The sequence below is a fragment of the Oncorhynchus gorbuscha genome, linkage group LG25 (genome assembly GCF_021184085.1).
Source record: "Oncorhynchus gorbuscha isolate QuinsamMale2020 ecotype Even-year linkage group LG25, OgorEven_v1.0, whole genome shotgun sequence".
NCBI classification, from domain to species: Eukaryota; Metazoa; Chordata; class Actinopteri; order Salmoniformes; family Salmonidae; genus Oncorhynchus; species Oncorhynchus gorbuscha.
Window position 1 is genome coordinate 6,393,822 of NC_060197.1, and position 16,150 is coordinate 6,409,971.

Sequence of the window (16,150 nt, forward strand, 5' to 3'; positions counted from 1 at the left end):
CCTGGGGACGAGGTTAGATGGTTCCTCACCCTGAAAGTAATCTATGGGCCAGGATAAACTAATCCATGGTTGACATGGATCTAAATCACATCCCTATTAATGCAGGTGAAACAAACTGACCTGAGGTGGTGGTGGATGTAGACCTAGAGGAGCATGGTTGTTGGGCTCTGCCCGGCTGAGCTGGGTGTTTCCTTTCAATGTGGGTTAAAATAAACTTGAACATTGGGAAACATTGAATAAGTAGGCCTTGTAATTTCTAAAAACATGCACACTCGTTTGTCCTAAATAAAATACAGGTAGTTGACAGACAACATGGACATCGTTGAAGGTCCTCCACAGCTTTAGCCAGTTGTTGGAATTGGGGACGTCCATAACACAGCAGAGACGACCCAAGAAACCATTCTCGTAACATGTTTCTGCTGTGCAATGGAGGCATCACTGCAGAAAGAGGCCAAGACAGAAACTATTCAGAGAAGTGACAGGTTAGCATGCTTGAAGGGCTATAGTCACCTTCAAGTGTACAATTTAACAAATTACAAGAATAAAATAGCCAACACAAGGGCTTTACAATGTACAAGTTTATTTTTAATGAACTCTTCAGTGGTTGGTAGTCACAGCACAGCTCGCATGTATGAAGCCACATGCCTATTTTACAAGATGGGAAATTTAAAAAGGAAAAACAGCAATGTAAACCAAAAGAGGAGATGGCCAACAGTCCAACTTCAGCAACATTTTCTTAAAAAGGCCACTGAAATGCATAAAATGTGTTTGATGCATGGACTTTATTTGATGGTGGCTGACATCAAATACTCCTCACATGGCATTGACAGTGCATGTAGACATTGTAAAAAGGACTGGGTTAGCAATACCTAAGATCTTTTAGTGACAACACCTTGGCTAATACTACAGCTTAAAAAACAACTGAAAAGAAAATGAACAGCACTCATCCAAAGATACTGAATACAATGTGTGAAATGTAGTGAAGCAATTATATTATTCGTATCTCACAATTACCGTGAACACTTAAAACTGGAAAGAAAAAGCACTGAACACTGCCAGCCCTTCCATTTAAGAGAGGCCCGGTTGTAATCCAATGTCTTTAGACTATAAATGAAGAAAATAGTTAAAAACACACTTTTTTTGTCCTCTGGAGTTTGTATATTTTTAATAGTAACAGACGGGAACCATTAATGCATGCCATGTGCTGGTCTCAAACGATACATACAGGTATATACAGCATCACTCAGTACCTGCTAAAACGAAGTGAGAAATACAGAGTATAAACCAACGCCTACACTACAACCTTAAAGAAAAGAGGGGGGGAGAGGGTCGGTGAAAGGGGTGAGCGATGGAAAGATGGAGGAGTGAAAATCCTACTAGTGATGGACTCATCATTAAAGCATTTTTATTAGAAATAAATGCATATTGCACATACAGTGAAAGCTTAAATTCCACCAAGTCCACCTGTTCTGTAAAGCGATAATTCCATTTACCTCGGAGGGAGACACACAAAGGTACAGAAATGGAAAGGGGGTGAGTGGCGTGGATAGAGGTGTGTGTGCGTGTGTGGTGTGTGTCGGGGGAGGGGTTGCGTGTACTAAGACGGGGTACAACTGGGAAGTCTTCTGCTGTGAGGCAGAGCCTCCAAAAACGGGGAGGACTTTTCTGGGGGGGGGGGATCAGAAAGAAAAGGACAACTACACATCGCACAACCCTTGTATGTAGGTCGAGGAACAAACAGGAAATGAAAACAAAAAGATCAAATAAAGGTTTGTGGCACGAATAAAATCAGGTGTGAAATAACTGTTCTTCTGTGACAGCCGAGAGATCGATACAAGTGTTTTATGTACAACTAAGGCTTATTGGTTAAATAGTTGAAGCTTCCCCGCCCGCAAACGCTTTTACATACCGTTCACAACCCTATCCTCTGCTAATGTAAACTCAGTGGTTCTATCTGGAGAGCAGCCACAGGTTGAAGTGGAGAATAACCTAATGGAGAGAGGGAGGACATTGAGGACACTGTGGTGGTGGGAGAGGAGCCACAGGTTGAAGTGGAGAATAACCTAATGGAGAGAGGGTGGACATGGAGGATACTGTGGTGGTGGTGGGAGAGGAGCGAGGCATAGAAGAGCTGAGAAGGAGTCTTGTTGCGGATGTCTCTTGCAATTAATACCTAAAAGTTGCAATTCCATTAGTCACTGCCATGGAGGAGTGGGCGGGCGCAGGAGGGCGGGGGGTTGTTCTACTTGGAAAGCTTGCTAATGACTCGAATAAGAGCTCCGTTCTCATCCTTTAGTCTCTGGTTGTCTGATTTCAAGTCTGGTAGCGTCTGGAAGAGAACAAAAAAAGAGGGGGAAACGGGCTTAGAGACACGTCACCAGAGAGACGCGTCACCAGAGAGACGCGTCACCATATAGAGACACGTCACCAGAGAGACACGTCACCAGAGAGACGCGTCACCAGAGAGACGCGTCACCAGAGAGACGCGTCACCAGAGAGACGCGTCACCAGAGAGACGCGTCACCAGAGAGACGCGTCACCAGAGAGACGCGTCACCAGAGAGACGCGTCACCAGAGAGACGCGTCACCAGAGAGACGCGTCACCAGAGAGACGCGTCACCAGAGAGACCAGAGAGACGCGTCACCAGAGAGACACGTCACCAGAGAGACGCGTCACCAGAGAGACACGTCACCATAGAGACACGTCACCAGAGAGACGCGTCACCAGAGAGACGCGTCACCAGAGAGACACGACGCGTCACCAGAGAGACGCGCGTCACCAGAGAGACGCGTCACCAGAGAGACATCGTCACCAGAGAGACACGTCACCAGAGAGACACGTCACCAGAGAGACACGTCACCAGAGAGACACGTCACCAGAGAGACACGTCACCAGAGAGACACGTCACCAGAGAGACACGAGAGACGCGTCACCAGAGAGACACGTCACCATAGAGACGCGTCACCATAGAGACACGTCACCATAGAGACACGAGAGACGCGTCACCATAGAGACACGTCACCATAGAGACACGTCACCATAGAGACGCGTCACCATAGAGACACGTCACCATAGAGACACGTCACCATAGAGACACCATAGAGACACGTCACCATAGAGACACGTCACCATAGAGACACGTCACCATAGAGACACGTCACCATAGAGACACGTCACCATAGAGACACGTCACCATAGAGACACGTCACCATAGAGACACGTCACCATAGAGACACGTCACCATAGAGACACGTCACCATAGAGACACGTCACCATAGAGACACGTCACCATAGAGACACGTCACCATAGAGACACGTCACCATAGAGACACGTCACCATAGAGACACGTCACCATAGAGACACGTCACCATAGAGACACGTCACCATAGAGACACGTCACCATAGAGACACGTCACCATAGAGACACGTCACCATAGAGACACGTCACCATAGAGACACGTCACCATAGAGACACGTCACCATAGAGACACGTCACCATAGAGACACGTCACCATAGAGACACGTCACCATAGAGACACGTCACCATAGAGACACGTCACCATAGAGACACGTCACCATAGAGACACGTCACCATAGAGACACGTCACCATAGAGACACGTCACCATAGAGACACGTCACCATAGAGACACGTCACCATAGAGACACGTCACCATAGAGACACGTCGAGGTTTACCAGTCAGCCCAGTTCCAGAAACTGTTCATTGCAGTGTGTGTCATCAGCATCTTTGACAAGCCAGTCTCAACCACTTTTTTCCTATTGTCTTTATATTCTTTGCTGAGAATGGAGCAAGCACACCCCAGTCCAAAGTTTCTGCTAAATAGCCATGCAGAACAGGCGGCTCCACTGGCAGCCAGGAATAGAACACACTCGTCAAATACACAGCATAAATCCTGGCAGCACAAACAGTGCACCTTTGTTTGAAGCATACAGGACCAAAAAAAAATATGCATGAGTGACAACTCAAACTGTTGCAGCATCAAATAATGCCTCTGCAATCGTTCAGTTTTTCTATTTGTCTTTGAGGTAGACTTATCAAATGTAAAGCTAACGCCATCTCGCAGTCAGTACCCACCCAATACCCATTTCTGCCCTGAACCAAATTTCCAAACTAACTGCTATATGAAAAATGGCATTACTACATCTGCCTTAATACAATGCCAGTAGTTATGTTATTCACCAACATAACTACAGTTTAGTCTAGTCTGAAATAGAAACTTTGACTAGTCATCAGTGTGGTGCCAAAGTGTTGTGGATTAAGGGGGTAATATTACGAGAGAACTACGAAATACTACCCAGTTTGTTTGACAAATGAAAACATAACTAAATCACAATGAGTCACAGATTTTCATTCCCAAATATAATTCCCTCAATATCAATCAAATCCATACTGGGCTAAGCAGATTCATGAAGCCATGCAGTCCAGCATTGCCTGGGGCAGTGCAACCATGGCGGATTTCCCAGTCCCTCTTCAAACACTTCAGCATTCACATAGGAAACAACTGAACATCCAGGTAGATCAAGAGCAAAACGTAAAACTGATCACCGCAAAACTATAAAGGCATTATATTACAGATGACAATCAACCAACCGGAGCTTCTTATGGCATGTAATGGAAATTGAAATCATGAGCAAGAGACAAATTAATATGCCTAGGTCACTGGGAAATTAAATAAGACCAAGTGGAAACCTGCATTAATGGGGTGACCCAGTCTCAAGTCTGGGTTGATGTCATCTATAAAGACTCAATTGAAATGGGGGTGGGACTGGAGAAAGACACTGAGGGGAAAGGAAATGTGTCCATCCTCCATAAAAAATAAAAAACATGTCCGCCATTTGACGCTAAAAGGAAGCCATGTCATGCAAAGCCAGAAACTATCCGAACGAAACAGCGGCACTCCCTGATAAAGACTTCAAGACTGCACACTGGGGGGAAAAGAACAAAATGGGGCACTCTCCTTTACAGTATATCAAATTATCTAGTAAAATCAATTGAATAAAGACCTAATCATGTAGTCCAATATGTATACTTCAGGTGCTACACTAACAATAAAGTAGTATATTTGCTTATTTGAAAATTAACACCTGAATTGATACTGATTGATACCTGACTGAAAATAACATTTAACTATAGGTACTGCAAATGGAAAGTGCCCAGTCAAAACACACTCCCCAATATGAAAACCAGAGATGACAGGGGGAGGAGATAACCTTGTAGTTGGGTGGCTGGGGACCTGCCTGTCTATGGGTGAGGTCGGAGCACGAATGGAGCATGAGAAGGGAGGGTGAGGGGGTGAGGAGGAGCGGTTGGGCAGGGCTACAGGTCCACGGAGGGGGGCAGCTGGCTGCAGGCTGACTGGGATAGCTTGACCACCACGCGGGCCAGGGCCCTGTTCTCTGCCTGCAGCCGCTCCTTGACCTGACGCAGGGCCTGAACCTGCTTTACCTCTGGGAGGTTCTGCAGGAAAACCACAACACAGGGAGAGAGGGGGAGAGCGAGAGAGTCAAACCAGCAGAGGGCAGAGCAAAGGGGGAGATGGGAGAGTGTACCAGAAGGGAGAGAAAGAATGGAAGACAAGGGGGGCCAATACAAATTATAGAAAGGATAAGAAGAGGGGCAAAGACGACAAAACAGAAAAAGGAGATTGTTAGGAAAATGGGACAGAGATTGGAACTGGAGGAATGACAAGTGCTTTCCAAGCAGGCTGGCATGTAGTAGAGACGCCAATCTACAGTAGCAGAGTAGAATAGAGAGCGAGAGGAAGACCGATATGGTCGCTGGGCTGCATATGACCTAGAAATAGTCACTACATTATGGTAGTGCTGGGAAGAAGGAAAACACTTGTTTATTTTGTTACCCTGTTTCTGAGAACATCCAATCTCCTGAGTTAGAAGGGTTACGTCAACATAGAGCATCCCAAAATGTGGCAATACTGAACGCGCACACAGGATACACTGGGGGCTCAAATCAAACACTGGGGAGTGTAGTGACAACAGCACTATGCTGACTGTCAGTTAGGATTGTTACGTTATACATCTACAATGCTATATTTCACAGCACCAGAGAGTTTATCAAATGGGACATTGAATTGCCTCCGGCCCTCCTCACATTGGTCCACACTAGCGGTGCAGCTAAAGTATACAGTATTGTTTAACATTGGAATATTGACTGCTGTTCCTGATCTTAAAGGGGCAATATGCAATTATGTCACTCAAAACCTTCTGGTGCCCTAGACACAAATAGGGCCTTACACCCAACAACATACATCGAGGGCCCAGTCACATAAGACAGTACCTTGAGTTCCTCCTCCATCTCAGAGATCTTCCTTTCTAGAGCTCTTCTTTCCTGCAGGGAGGGGGGGGACAAACAAATGTTAGCCCCGGGTTTACAGAAGAGGGAGACGAGCATAGAAAACACCACACAAAACAACCACCGCATACAGGCTCCCACAAACTGCTTCAGTTATGTTACCTCACACCTCGGCTCCGCAGCTCGGCTGTTACAGCCTCGAGTGACTCTGGCTCTGATAGCAGTGTTCATTTCATCAACAATATTTTTCCTGACTAAAATTATGACGATAACGAGACGAGATTCCATGGGGGGGATAACACACCAATTACTTTCATTTTAGTCAACGAAAATGTGACACTAATGGACATTTAATTTGGCATGACATGCGGACCACAGCGCTAAAGCCGCAACATTCGACAGTCAAGTGTCACCTGGCTTCGCATCAGTTCAAAAGATTGACGAGTGACTGAAGTGACGGCCTGGAGCTGTGTGGATCAACGCAAATCAGCTGCAGACCACGGAACATGAAGGATGCCAATTCTGCCAATGAGAGGACTGCATGAAATATTCTGAAGCATACATGTTTAGGATTGGACATGTTTGTAGAATTGAAATCTCTCAGTTGCACGGTCTGATTGATCTGATCCACCCAGCTCGCCTCCCACAGCTACCCAGGCCACTTCAATCACAAGTCACTCTTTTTTAACCGATGCGAAGCCAGGTGCCAGGACACTTTACTGTTCTAGTTGAGCTTAGTTACAAGTCATGTTTACTCACTTTCATGTTGGCTATTTTTGCTTTGATCACATCAGAACCTCCATTTTCCCCTTTGCGCTATTATTCATCTGTGTTGCCGCTCACGCACAGCGATGCGCGAATGCAAGTGGTTCCATTTTTCCTATGGGACAAACGAATGCTATTTGTTGAATATTAGGAGTATGGTAATACTTTAACATTTCTGGAAAGCTTAAATTCTCCCCTTTTCAAGAGACCACTTATTTACCCCCCTTTACGGTTGTGATGGGGGAGAAGATCAGTCGGAAATTTAACCTGTAGCAAAGGCTTCATAGCCTATATGGTTAATTGTGCCTGGCATTAGTTACAATCTGCCACAATTAATGTCAGAGGTAGCCTACATATTCATTATTTAATAGAAGAAAATGCAGACTTGTGGCTAAAATGTGACTACGCCTAAAAAAGGTATTTTAGACGAAATCTAAATTGACACCCGTCTGATAGTAAAACCTAGCTGCTGTTATATCCAATAAAGTGACTGTGGAGATGAGGTGTGAACGTCAGATAACAGATGCAGGTTGAGGAGCAACATGAAGAGAGACAGAGGCGAGAGGAAAGTGGGTGAGGTGCACTCGCATGATTGTGAAGCATCAAAAAGACCTAACATGTTTAGTGCTGCATGTCCCATCTTCTCCTGATGTGGTCATCTAAAACATGACAAGTTAATGAAATGACTCATGGGTAATGTCAGCCATACTGGCGGGGCCAATACAGCTAAAATAAAAGAAGCAGTTGGCTTCGCTTACAAAGGCAGACCCAAGCTGTGAAGGTTGAGGTATGCAGACTTTAGGGAACGCCAGGGGAAGGAGATCAAGGGAAGGTCATCTAAAATCTGGTGACAACATGGACTTTAATAAGCAAACTAAAGCAATAGATTAGGGTATGAGTAAATCATTCATGGAAGATGGTTGGAGATGAGGATAAACTTTTTTTCTTGGCCACCATGCGAACTACATGTGCCCGTTGTCGTTAAGGTGATGTTTCTATTGGGTCAATTTCACACCATATGTATTGAATTCAAAATAAAATAAATCATGAACATGAAAAATAGTTGAGAATGTAAACATGTTTGAGGACGGGTGAAATAGATTTTGAAATCAAAAACCAAACAAATAAAATAAATAAAATTGTAAACAAAAATACATTAAAAGCAAAACCCCAAAACATGTAAGCAAATCATTTTAAAGCGAGAGCAAAACTTAATGAAAGTATTTAAAAAAATATTTTCAAACGAATACAAAGTTTTCGGTTAAACTTTCCCAGCAACCAATCTTATTGAATAGATTTTGCCTACGGTCGTGCCTGCATGTCCTACCCTTTGGTTATGCTACTCGTATCTTTGCTTTCACTGCCAGTCTTTTCGAATGCAAGTTACGCATTATTTTTCCGTGAAAGGCGGAGTTTAGGGAGGCGTAGAGAAGTCTCCATTGGTCCACTAGTTTTGGAGTGACGGTTCGTCTTACCCCAATCAATTAACATGATACAGGCTTTTTCCCCCTATTGCCTACTTAAGTAGACAGTGTGATGTCCTCGTTTTAGGGTTTTAGCTAACGTACTTCAAACTGTCAGTCCGGGTCAATAATGTACAGATATTAGAAGCATGTCTATCTAATACATTTAATGGCAAACCATCTGTCAGACAAAGTTCAGCGCAGGTGTTGGCAAATGGTTCGCCATACACCTGCGCCGAACGTTGTGCAACAGGTAATTCATGTTTACCTAAAATATTTTTTTGCTCTCGCTTTAAAATTATTTCCTTAGAGTTTCGGGGTTTTGCTTTTGATGCATTATTTGTGTTTACAATTCTACAGCCATGGCCAAAAGTTGAGAATGACACAAATATGAATTTAAGTCTGCTCCCTCAGTTTGTATGATGGAAATTTGCATATACTCCAGAATGTTATGAAGAGTGATCAGATGAATTGCAAAGTCCATCTTTGCCATGCAAATCCCCCAAGAATCCCCCAAAAACATTTCCACTGCATTTCAGCCCTGCCACAAAAGGACCAGCTGACATGTAAGTGATTCGTTAATACAGGTGTGAGTGTTGATTAGGACAAGGCTGGAGATCACTCGTCATGCTGATTGAGGTCGAATAAGACAGGAAGCTTCAAACGGAGGGTGGTGCTAGGAATCATTGTTCTGTCAATCATGGTTACCTTTTTGATTTGCACAAAAAGGGCTTCACAGGAAAGGATATTGCTGCCAGTAAGATTATCCAATAAATGGTTTAGGTGCAATCAAGAACTTCAAGGAGAGCAGTTCAATTGTTGTGATGAAGGCTTCAGGGCACCCAAGAAAGTCTAGCAAGCACAAGGACCATATCCTAAAGTTGATTCATCTGCGGGATCGGGGCACCACCAGTACAAAGCTTGCTCAGGAATGGCAGCAGGCAGGTGTGAGTGCGTCTGCACACACAGTGAGGCAAAGACTTTTGTAGGATGGCCTGGTGTCAAGAAGGGCAGCAAAGAAGCCATGAAACACATCAGGGACAGACTGATATTCTGCAAAAGGTACAGGGATTGGACTGCTGAGGACTGGGGTAAAGTCATTTTCCTGAGACCATTCATGGGTGGGGTTGCTTCTCAGCCAAGGGAGTGGGCTCACTCACAATTTTGCCTAAAAACACAGCCATGAATAAAGAATGGTACCAACACATCCTCCGAGAGCAACTTCTCCCAACCATCCAGGAACAGTTTGGTGATGAATAATGCCTTTTCCAGCATGATGGAGCACCTTGCCATAAGGCAAAAGTGATAACTAAGTGGCTCGGGGGAACAAAACATCGGTATTTTGGGTCCATGGTCAGGAAACTCCCCAGACCTTAATCCCATTGAGAACTTGGTCAATCCTCAAGAGGCGGGTGGGACAAACAAAAAACGCACACATTCTGACAAACTCCAAGCATTGATTACGCAAGAATGGGCCGGCATCAATCAGGATGTGGCCCAGAAGTTAATTGACAGCATGCCAGGGCAGATTGCAGAGGTCTTGAAAAAAAGGTCAACACTGCAAATATTGACTCTTTACATCAAATACATGTAATTGTCAAAAGAACTTTGATAATTATGAAATGCTTGTAAGTATACTTCTCAAAACTTCGACACAACTGTATATATTTTGCCTTCAATTGTTTGTTTTTTGATTTCAACATCCATTATTACACCAGTCATCCAAAATATGTTTACATTCAACGTTATTTTTCATGTTCATGTTTTATTTGAATTTGAATTCAATACATATGGCGTGAAATTGACCCCATACATTTGTGTCAGTCGTTAAGGTGATGTGAGTGAACACTTTCCAAAAAGAATGGCAAAAAGCACATGCGTAAGACAACACATTTACATTGAAACAATCCATCATGTATATTCGCTATCACACACACTTGTCAAAAAGAACAACCATGGAGAAAGTGACCACACTGGCTAAAAATGTACAAAAACACGTGAGAGAAGGTAGGTAGCTCGTGCTTGGGTGGCGTGGCACGCCCCCCAGCCAAATATACAGGCATGGTGAGCCAGCCAGCAGGAGAGGCAGTAGACTGGAGAAAGTAGTTAGGTTTATAAGACCATACCACCCAGCTGAAATTGGGACCTGCTTGTAACCTTCAGACATAAACCAGTTGGCATTGATTACCACGCTGTTAACCACTACCAATACCAATTCAGTTCAAACCAATAATAATTTTATTTTTAAGTGCCTTTCATTCATACAACTCATTTTTGTAAGTTAATCATTTTACCAAACAAATGAAGTTAATATTTTTTAACACATAAAACACTTAAAAATCAGTACCCTTTTCTCCATCTCAAGCTGCGACCGGTCAGCAAAGCGCTCCTGCCTCTGTAATACAAGCAACGTCGATAACCCACAGTTAGCGTGGAAGTCCTATTTATTCACAATGAGTGATCCTAATGTTACATGCTAATTTCCCAACTGTACAGCGCAGCCTGGCCACAGTGCCTCACCTGTGTGGCCTTCTCCAGCTGTAGCTTCAAGTCATTCAGCTGCAGGTCTGTGTCACGTAACTGGGACTTCAGCTTCTCATTCTCAGCTAGGATCTGCTCATAAAGCTGAGAGAGGGAAAAACAGTCCGAAAAAAGTAACTTCACAGGGAAAATGTGACGATTTCTATGGTGTTGTCATAGAGTCTGGTGTGATTTTAACTAAGGTAGAAGGTGAGTGTCTGGGAGCTCCAGTACCTTCTTGTAGTCAGTGCTATCGTCTCGGTCCAGCCTGCTTGAGAATGACCTGCGACCCTCGCCACGGCTACCCAGGTGGTCATAGCGGTCAGAAGAGGAAGTGCTGCTCTCATTCCTGAACAGAATAAAAACATGGACACTTAGCTCTACAGCATCTTATTGACCATGTCTAATATTTACATAGCCATATACCAGTTTGTCAATTTATTTGGTCCAAAGTTGCACAAGCCCTCCAAGTGAAGGGCAAATAGACAGGAATGATGCATTCCCAAATGGCACCCTATTCTCTACATAGGGCTCTGATCAAAATTAGTACACTACAGGTGCCCTATGGGCCCTGGTCAAAAGTTGTGCACTATATAGGGAATAGTGTTCCATTTGGATAGACCTGAAGAATATACTGAATTTGGCACGTACCTGGACAGTCGGTCACTCTGTGAAAAGAAAAACAGCAGTGATTTAATGTCTTTACCCGATGTTAATACAAGCAAATCCACATGACCGATTCAAAGCAGTTTTCCTGTTGTCTAGACGAGCTCAGTATGTGGAATATAGATGATCAATTAGAGTGCATTTGAGGGTTTTGTTGTTCTGCTGGGGAATGTATGGAGCATCACAATGAAAACAGGATCTTTAAGGTGCATTCTATTCTCCGAACACATCTTTTTGTAAATACTAAATTAGATATACTGCTAGGTGATTAATTTCCTTGGCTTCAAAAGGTCTGCCTCATTGATTTGCAAAGAGTTGACAAAGCTAGATGTTGGACGAATTAGTGTCCAAGCCCCTCTCCCTTCTCATAGTACCTGACCCTGCTGCACTGCAACAGCCCCCCCCACACACACACACACACACACACACACACACACACACACACATTCCTGAATGGCTGCCAAGCCTGCCAGCGCCTTAAGGGCCTGCCCCTGATCCCAGCCTCTCCTAGCTCCCGCAGTGTTTCTCAGAGCAGGCGGGATGTGGGTCAGAGGGCCAAGCCTACAACAGTGTTCAAATTGCTATTGGTTTCCTGAAGCTGAAGGAGCCCGATCTCCAGGGAAAACCCTTGTGTATCAGGATGTCTTTAAGACCTTAGCTACAGAGATTAAAATGGTGAGGGGGAAGAAACCTATAATTCAACCTGTTGTACATGTCAGTTGTCAGAAAAATATACTGCTTAACAAAGACACCAAAGCATGTTTTAACCTACTTCCCTCAGGTTGTGATATATTTTGAAGATCTTGACCAATTCAAATCTCCCTCAAGTCAAGAAAAGAAGTGCTTCACTTCACACTGCAAGTAATTGATAAATGCAGGGACATTCTTCAATAACTCCAGTTGTCCTTGACTTTCACCACCACAAGGCCAGCTATGTTTACCACCTAAAATCAAGTGGGCAGAACTGGAGGGGTGAAACTAGTTACATATCACAATATTATATTGATACTTTGACTGCAAGTATCGATTTGTACTGAATGCACATCTAATTTACACATCTCCATCTGGCATTCGGGGGTCACCTTTTTTCCCCCAATTGTAAATATTTTATTAATTTTTTAATTGCAGTGTTTTAAAAATCCTATATCGTTGCTTTAAATCAATGTACGGGCGAGCACGCTCGCTCTCCATCAATTCCAATAACACTTCCGGTTTTGATGGGAAGTACCGGGTTACACGGGAGAAAAGTGATTTATTCTCAGGATGGAACATTGTAAAATACCAGGAAACTATTCAACCCTAATTGCCAGGTAACGTTAGTTGACCGTTACCTGCACCAAAACTCCTGTATTGTTCAGCCTATAGCTTGTTCTCCATCTTCTTAAATAGTGAGCGAATGTGTTTTCAGCCCTTTTATTTCCATGACCGATCAAAAGTCACTTTCACATGTGTTCTCATCCCTCTGTAGCAGACATGTAGTGATCAATAGTTTAAACATCAAATCGAAATACACATCGTGTATCGGCCCCTAAGTATCCTAACATTGTATCGTGAGGTCCCTGGCAATTCCAAGCCCAGGGAGAAACCCACATCAACTCTGGCAGGAGGGAGCAGCTCTTCCTGAATGCTTTCCTATTCATGCAGAGATAATAGACCATTTCCTATTTGGTGTTCCGTTAAGGCCCCGCCCCAACGTGCAGCCTTCAACAACAAAGAGATATGCTGGCTTTCTGGCTGGTTGCTCCGTCCACCAGCCCTCCTCCTCCCACTGTGTGCGTCTGATCTGCAGCCAAGCGCCTGGCCACACCACTGTCCGCTCCGCAGCACTGCATAGGACACACCCCTTCCAAAACAGGAAGACTTAGCCAGGGAGACTCCATCTTATTCAACCTTTATTTGACAGGGAAGTCATAAGACTAGGTAGGGTCTCTTACAGAGGAGCTCTGCATAAATACAAACAGATACAATGTACAACATAACAAAAAGAGATTAAAACAGATATATCAAGAGAGGTCACTGATCATTGACCAAGGAGGATGAGGTGATCTCATTTCAGAGAGCTCTGGAAGTTGATCCACATGAAGGTCGCAATAAAAAAAAAATTAAAGAATAAAAGCAGCTTTACCCAACTGTGGAGACCGAAGGGGCCTCCAGTAGTATCCAAGCCTGAGACTGGGTTTGGTCATTTGGAAGTCTAAATTGAGTTGATGATACAATAGAGATAGGAAGTTTCTTCATGAGTCCTTTGTAGATAAACAAAATGCCGCTCTTTTTACATACAAAGAGGCCTGACCCATTTTTTTGTTAGTCATACCGACCCTCTCAACCCCCTCCCAAAAGGTACAACAGGAACTCCATTGGGGTTCTTTAGCTATGATTACAGGGTGGATGTCGTGTCCACTAAAAATAAGTCATCGCGGATTGCAGAATGCCGGACATTTTTCAATGCATGTAAAAAAATAAACTTAAAGTAATTGTCAATATCTAGTTTTTTTAAAGTAACTAGCCCAGAACGTTTTAATTCCTTCCATTTTCTCCTATCGCAGAATAGTTTTCATAATAGTGAAAACTGCCTGTACGTTCAACATGAACAAGACAATTTCCTTTGTGTGGTGGCTTGAACTATGGTAGAGAGTTATTTGCGTTTGAGGTCACCTTAGCGACAGGACAATCACAGGAGAGGAACCATGATATCCAAAGTAAGCAGAAGAGGCAGTCTTTACAGTACCAAAGCTGGCCAAAATAGGCCAAATAAAGGAAAAGCAGAGGCACTTGCTTGGCCGTGACTATAGACAAAAGAGTGAAAGAGCAAAAAAAAAAGTTGATTGGGGTGGTTGAACTTCATCAAAAAAATGGCCACTCACTAAAAGTGTTTAATCAAAACAGTCTATCCTTTAGTTTGGGTCTCAGGCTGGACCACAGACCGTTGCGGTAAAGAGGTCAATGGAACTCAATCAAAAAACAATGTAAATGCAATTGAAACAAGTGGAATATCCTCAATGCCCCCCAGCAAAAACAGCCTATAGGCTATTGTTTATTATGGATATTTCACAATATGTTGAGGTATAAATCTGAGCATAACGCTTGTATGGATGTCAAACCCAATACATGTCATAGTCACCAATCAATGGGGTTCGTGATATACACCCACTGACACTTTAATGTGGACATGCCTTTCAGTTAAAAACAACTGCCTTCCATAACAATCTCTGTATGCTAGCTATGATACCATCTCATACAAACTTGAGTTAGCATTTAGCAGTCACTAGTTCAAAACGTGAAAAGGGGACAACTTTAAAACGTTATGCAGTGAAAACAGCCCAAAATATCCAAATCAGACTTTAGTAACCACCTTGAGCCCGTTTCAAATGAATAATACAAAAATGACAGATTTGACATATATCAACTTAGTTCGATCAGATTTGTTGAATTTGCGCAAATGAGGGCATCACAGCATCCTGAGTTCCAATGACCTCTTTACTGCATCTATTGTGGGTTTATTTCTGCATGGTTGTGTGGACTAAGGTTACCTGAGGTTCACCCTTGATGCTGCCTTCCTCGGAGTCCGCCGACTGGTCTGGGTCATTGTCATCACTCTGGAATGCAAGGAGGGACAAGAGGTCAGGAACAGCACCCGGACAGTTATTCTCAGAATAAACCCAAAGTCTGGCTGAAAAAGCCCAATCAGCTACATCCAAATGTTTCATGGAGGTGCACTTCAGTGTAGTACCTCGAGAGTAGTTGTACTGCTAAATCTATAAAATGGCTTTTCACCTCAAACTGACATGTATCCTTATTACCTTAAAGGTGGGTCAAGTGGGCTCTGTTCATTACACTTGAGGCATGTCCACATCAAAAAAAGTGTCAGTGTGTGTATGTCACAAACCCCATCTTGGGTCCAGAAAGACACCCCGGTGGAGCGTCTCTTCTCACGGGGCCGCCGGCGATCACGTATGGAGCGGGGCTGGGACTTATCCTCTCCCTCCTTCTCCTCCTCCTGCTGCTGCTTCTTGTCAGATTCTGTCAATTACAGAGAGACCGAGTGAGCCATATGCACTGGACCTAGTACATTTGGGGTGAATTCCAATTCATCAGGTTTACATTGTCAAATCAAAATGTAATTTTGGAAATGCATTTGACTTTACTGAGGAGCCTAACTGGTGACAAACTATTAGTCACCCAATAAATGAGCATGTCCTTCATCAATAGTGTGTGCCGACAAAGTTTCATTCCATCAAAGTGTAGTTCGGTAAACCTTAAGTTATATCTTTGGTTTGCGCCTCCCAAGTGGCACAGAGGTCTAAGGCACAGAATCGCAGTGCTGAGGCGCTAGTACAGCCTCGGGTTTGATCCCAGGCTGTGTCACAGCCGGACGTGACCGGGAGACCCATGGGGCGGGGCACA

The 16,150-nt window shown here is 43.8% G+C and overlaps 1 protein-coding gene across 12 annotated transcripts in view; it reads right to left on the reverse strand.

Annotated features, from left to right (window-relative positions):
• Positions 1-563: 563 nt before the first annotated feature.
• LOC124014555 (protein phosphatase 1 regulatory subunit 12A-like) overlaps positions 564-16,150 on the reverse strand; it is a 62,968-nt gene continuing 47,381 nt past the window's right edge. For 7 of the 12 annotated variants that reach the window (XM_046329694.1, XM_046329702.1, XM_046329701.1 and 4 more), the window contains 9 exons: positions 15,633-15,766; positions 15,277-15,342; positions 11,732-11,748; positions 11,315-11,429; positions 11,081-11,185; positions 10,908-10,955; positions 6,318-6,368; positions 5,261-5,480; positions 564-2,329 (listed from right to left, as the gene is read on the reverse strand). In XM_046329694.1, coding sequence (XP_046185650.1) covers positions 5,340-5,480; positions 6,318-6,368; positions 10,908-10,955; positions 11,081-11,185; positions 11,315-11,429; positions 11,732-11,748; positions 15,277-15,342; positions 15,633-15,766 — 677 coding nt within the window. In that variant the 3' untranslated portion in view covers positions 564-2,329; positions 5,261-5,339. Of the gene's footprint in view, positions 2,330-5,260; positions 5,481-6,317; positions 6,369-7,091; positions 7,213-10,686; positions 10,718-10,907; positions 10,956-11,080; positions 11,186-11,314; positions 11,430-11,731; positions 11,749-12,178; positions 13,590-15,276; positions 15,343-15,632; positions 15,767-16,150 lie in introns of those variants that run through there. The other 5 variants (XM_046329696.1, XM_046329699.1, XM_046329698.1 and 2 more) reach the window with 5 other exon arrangements.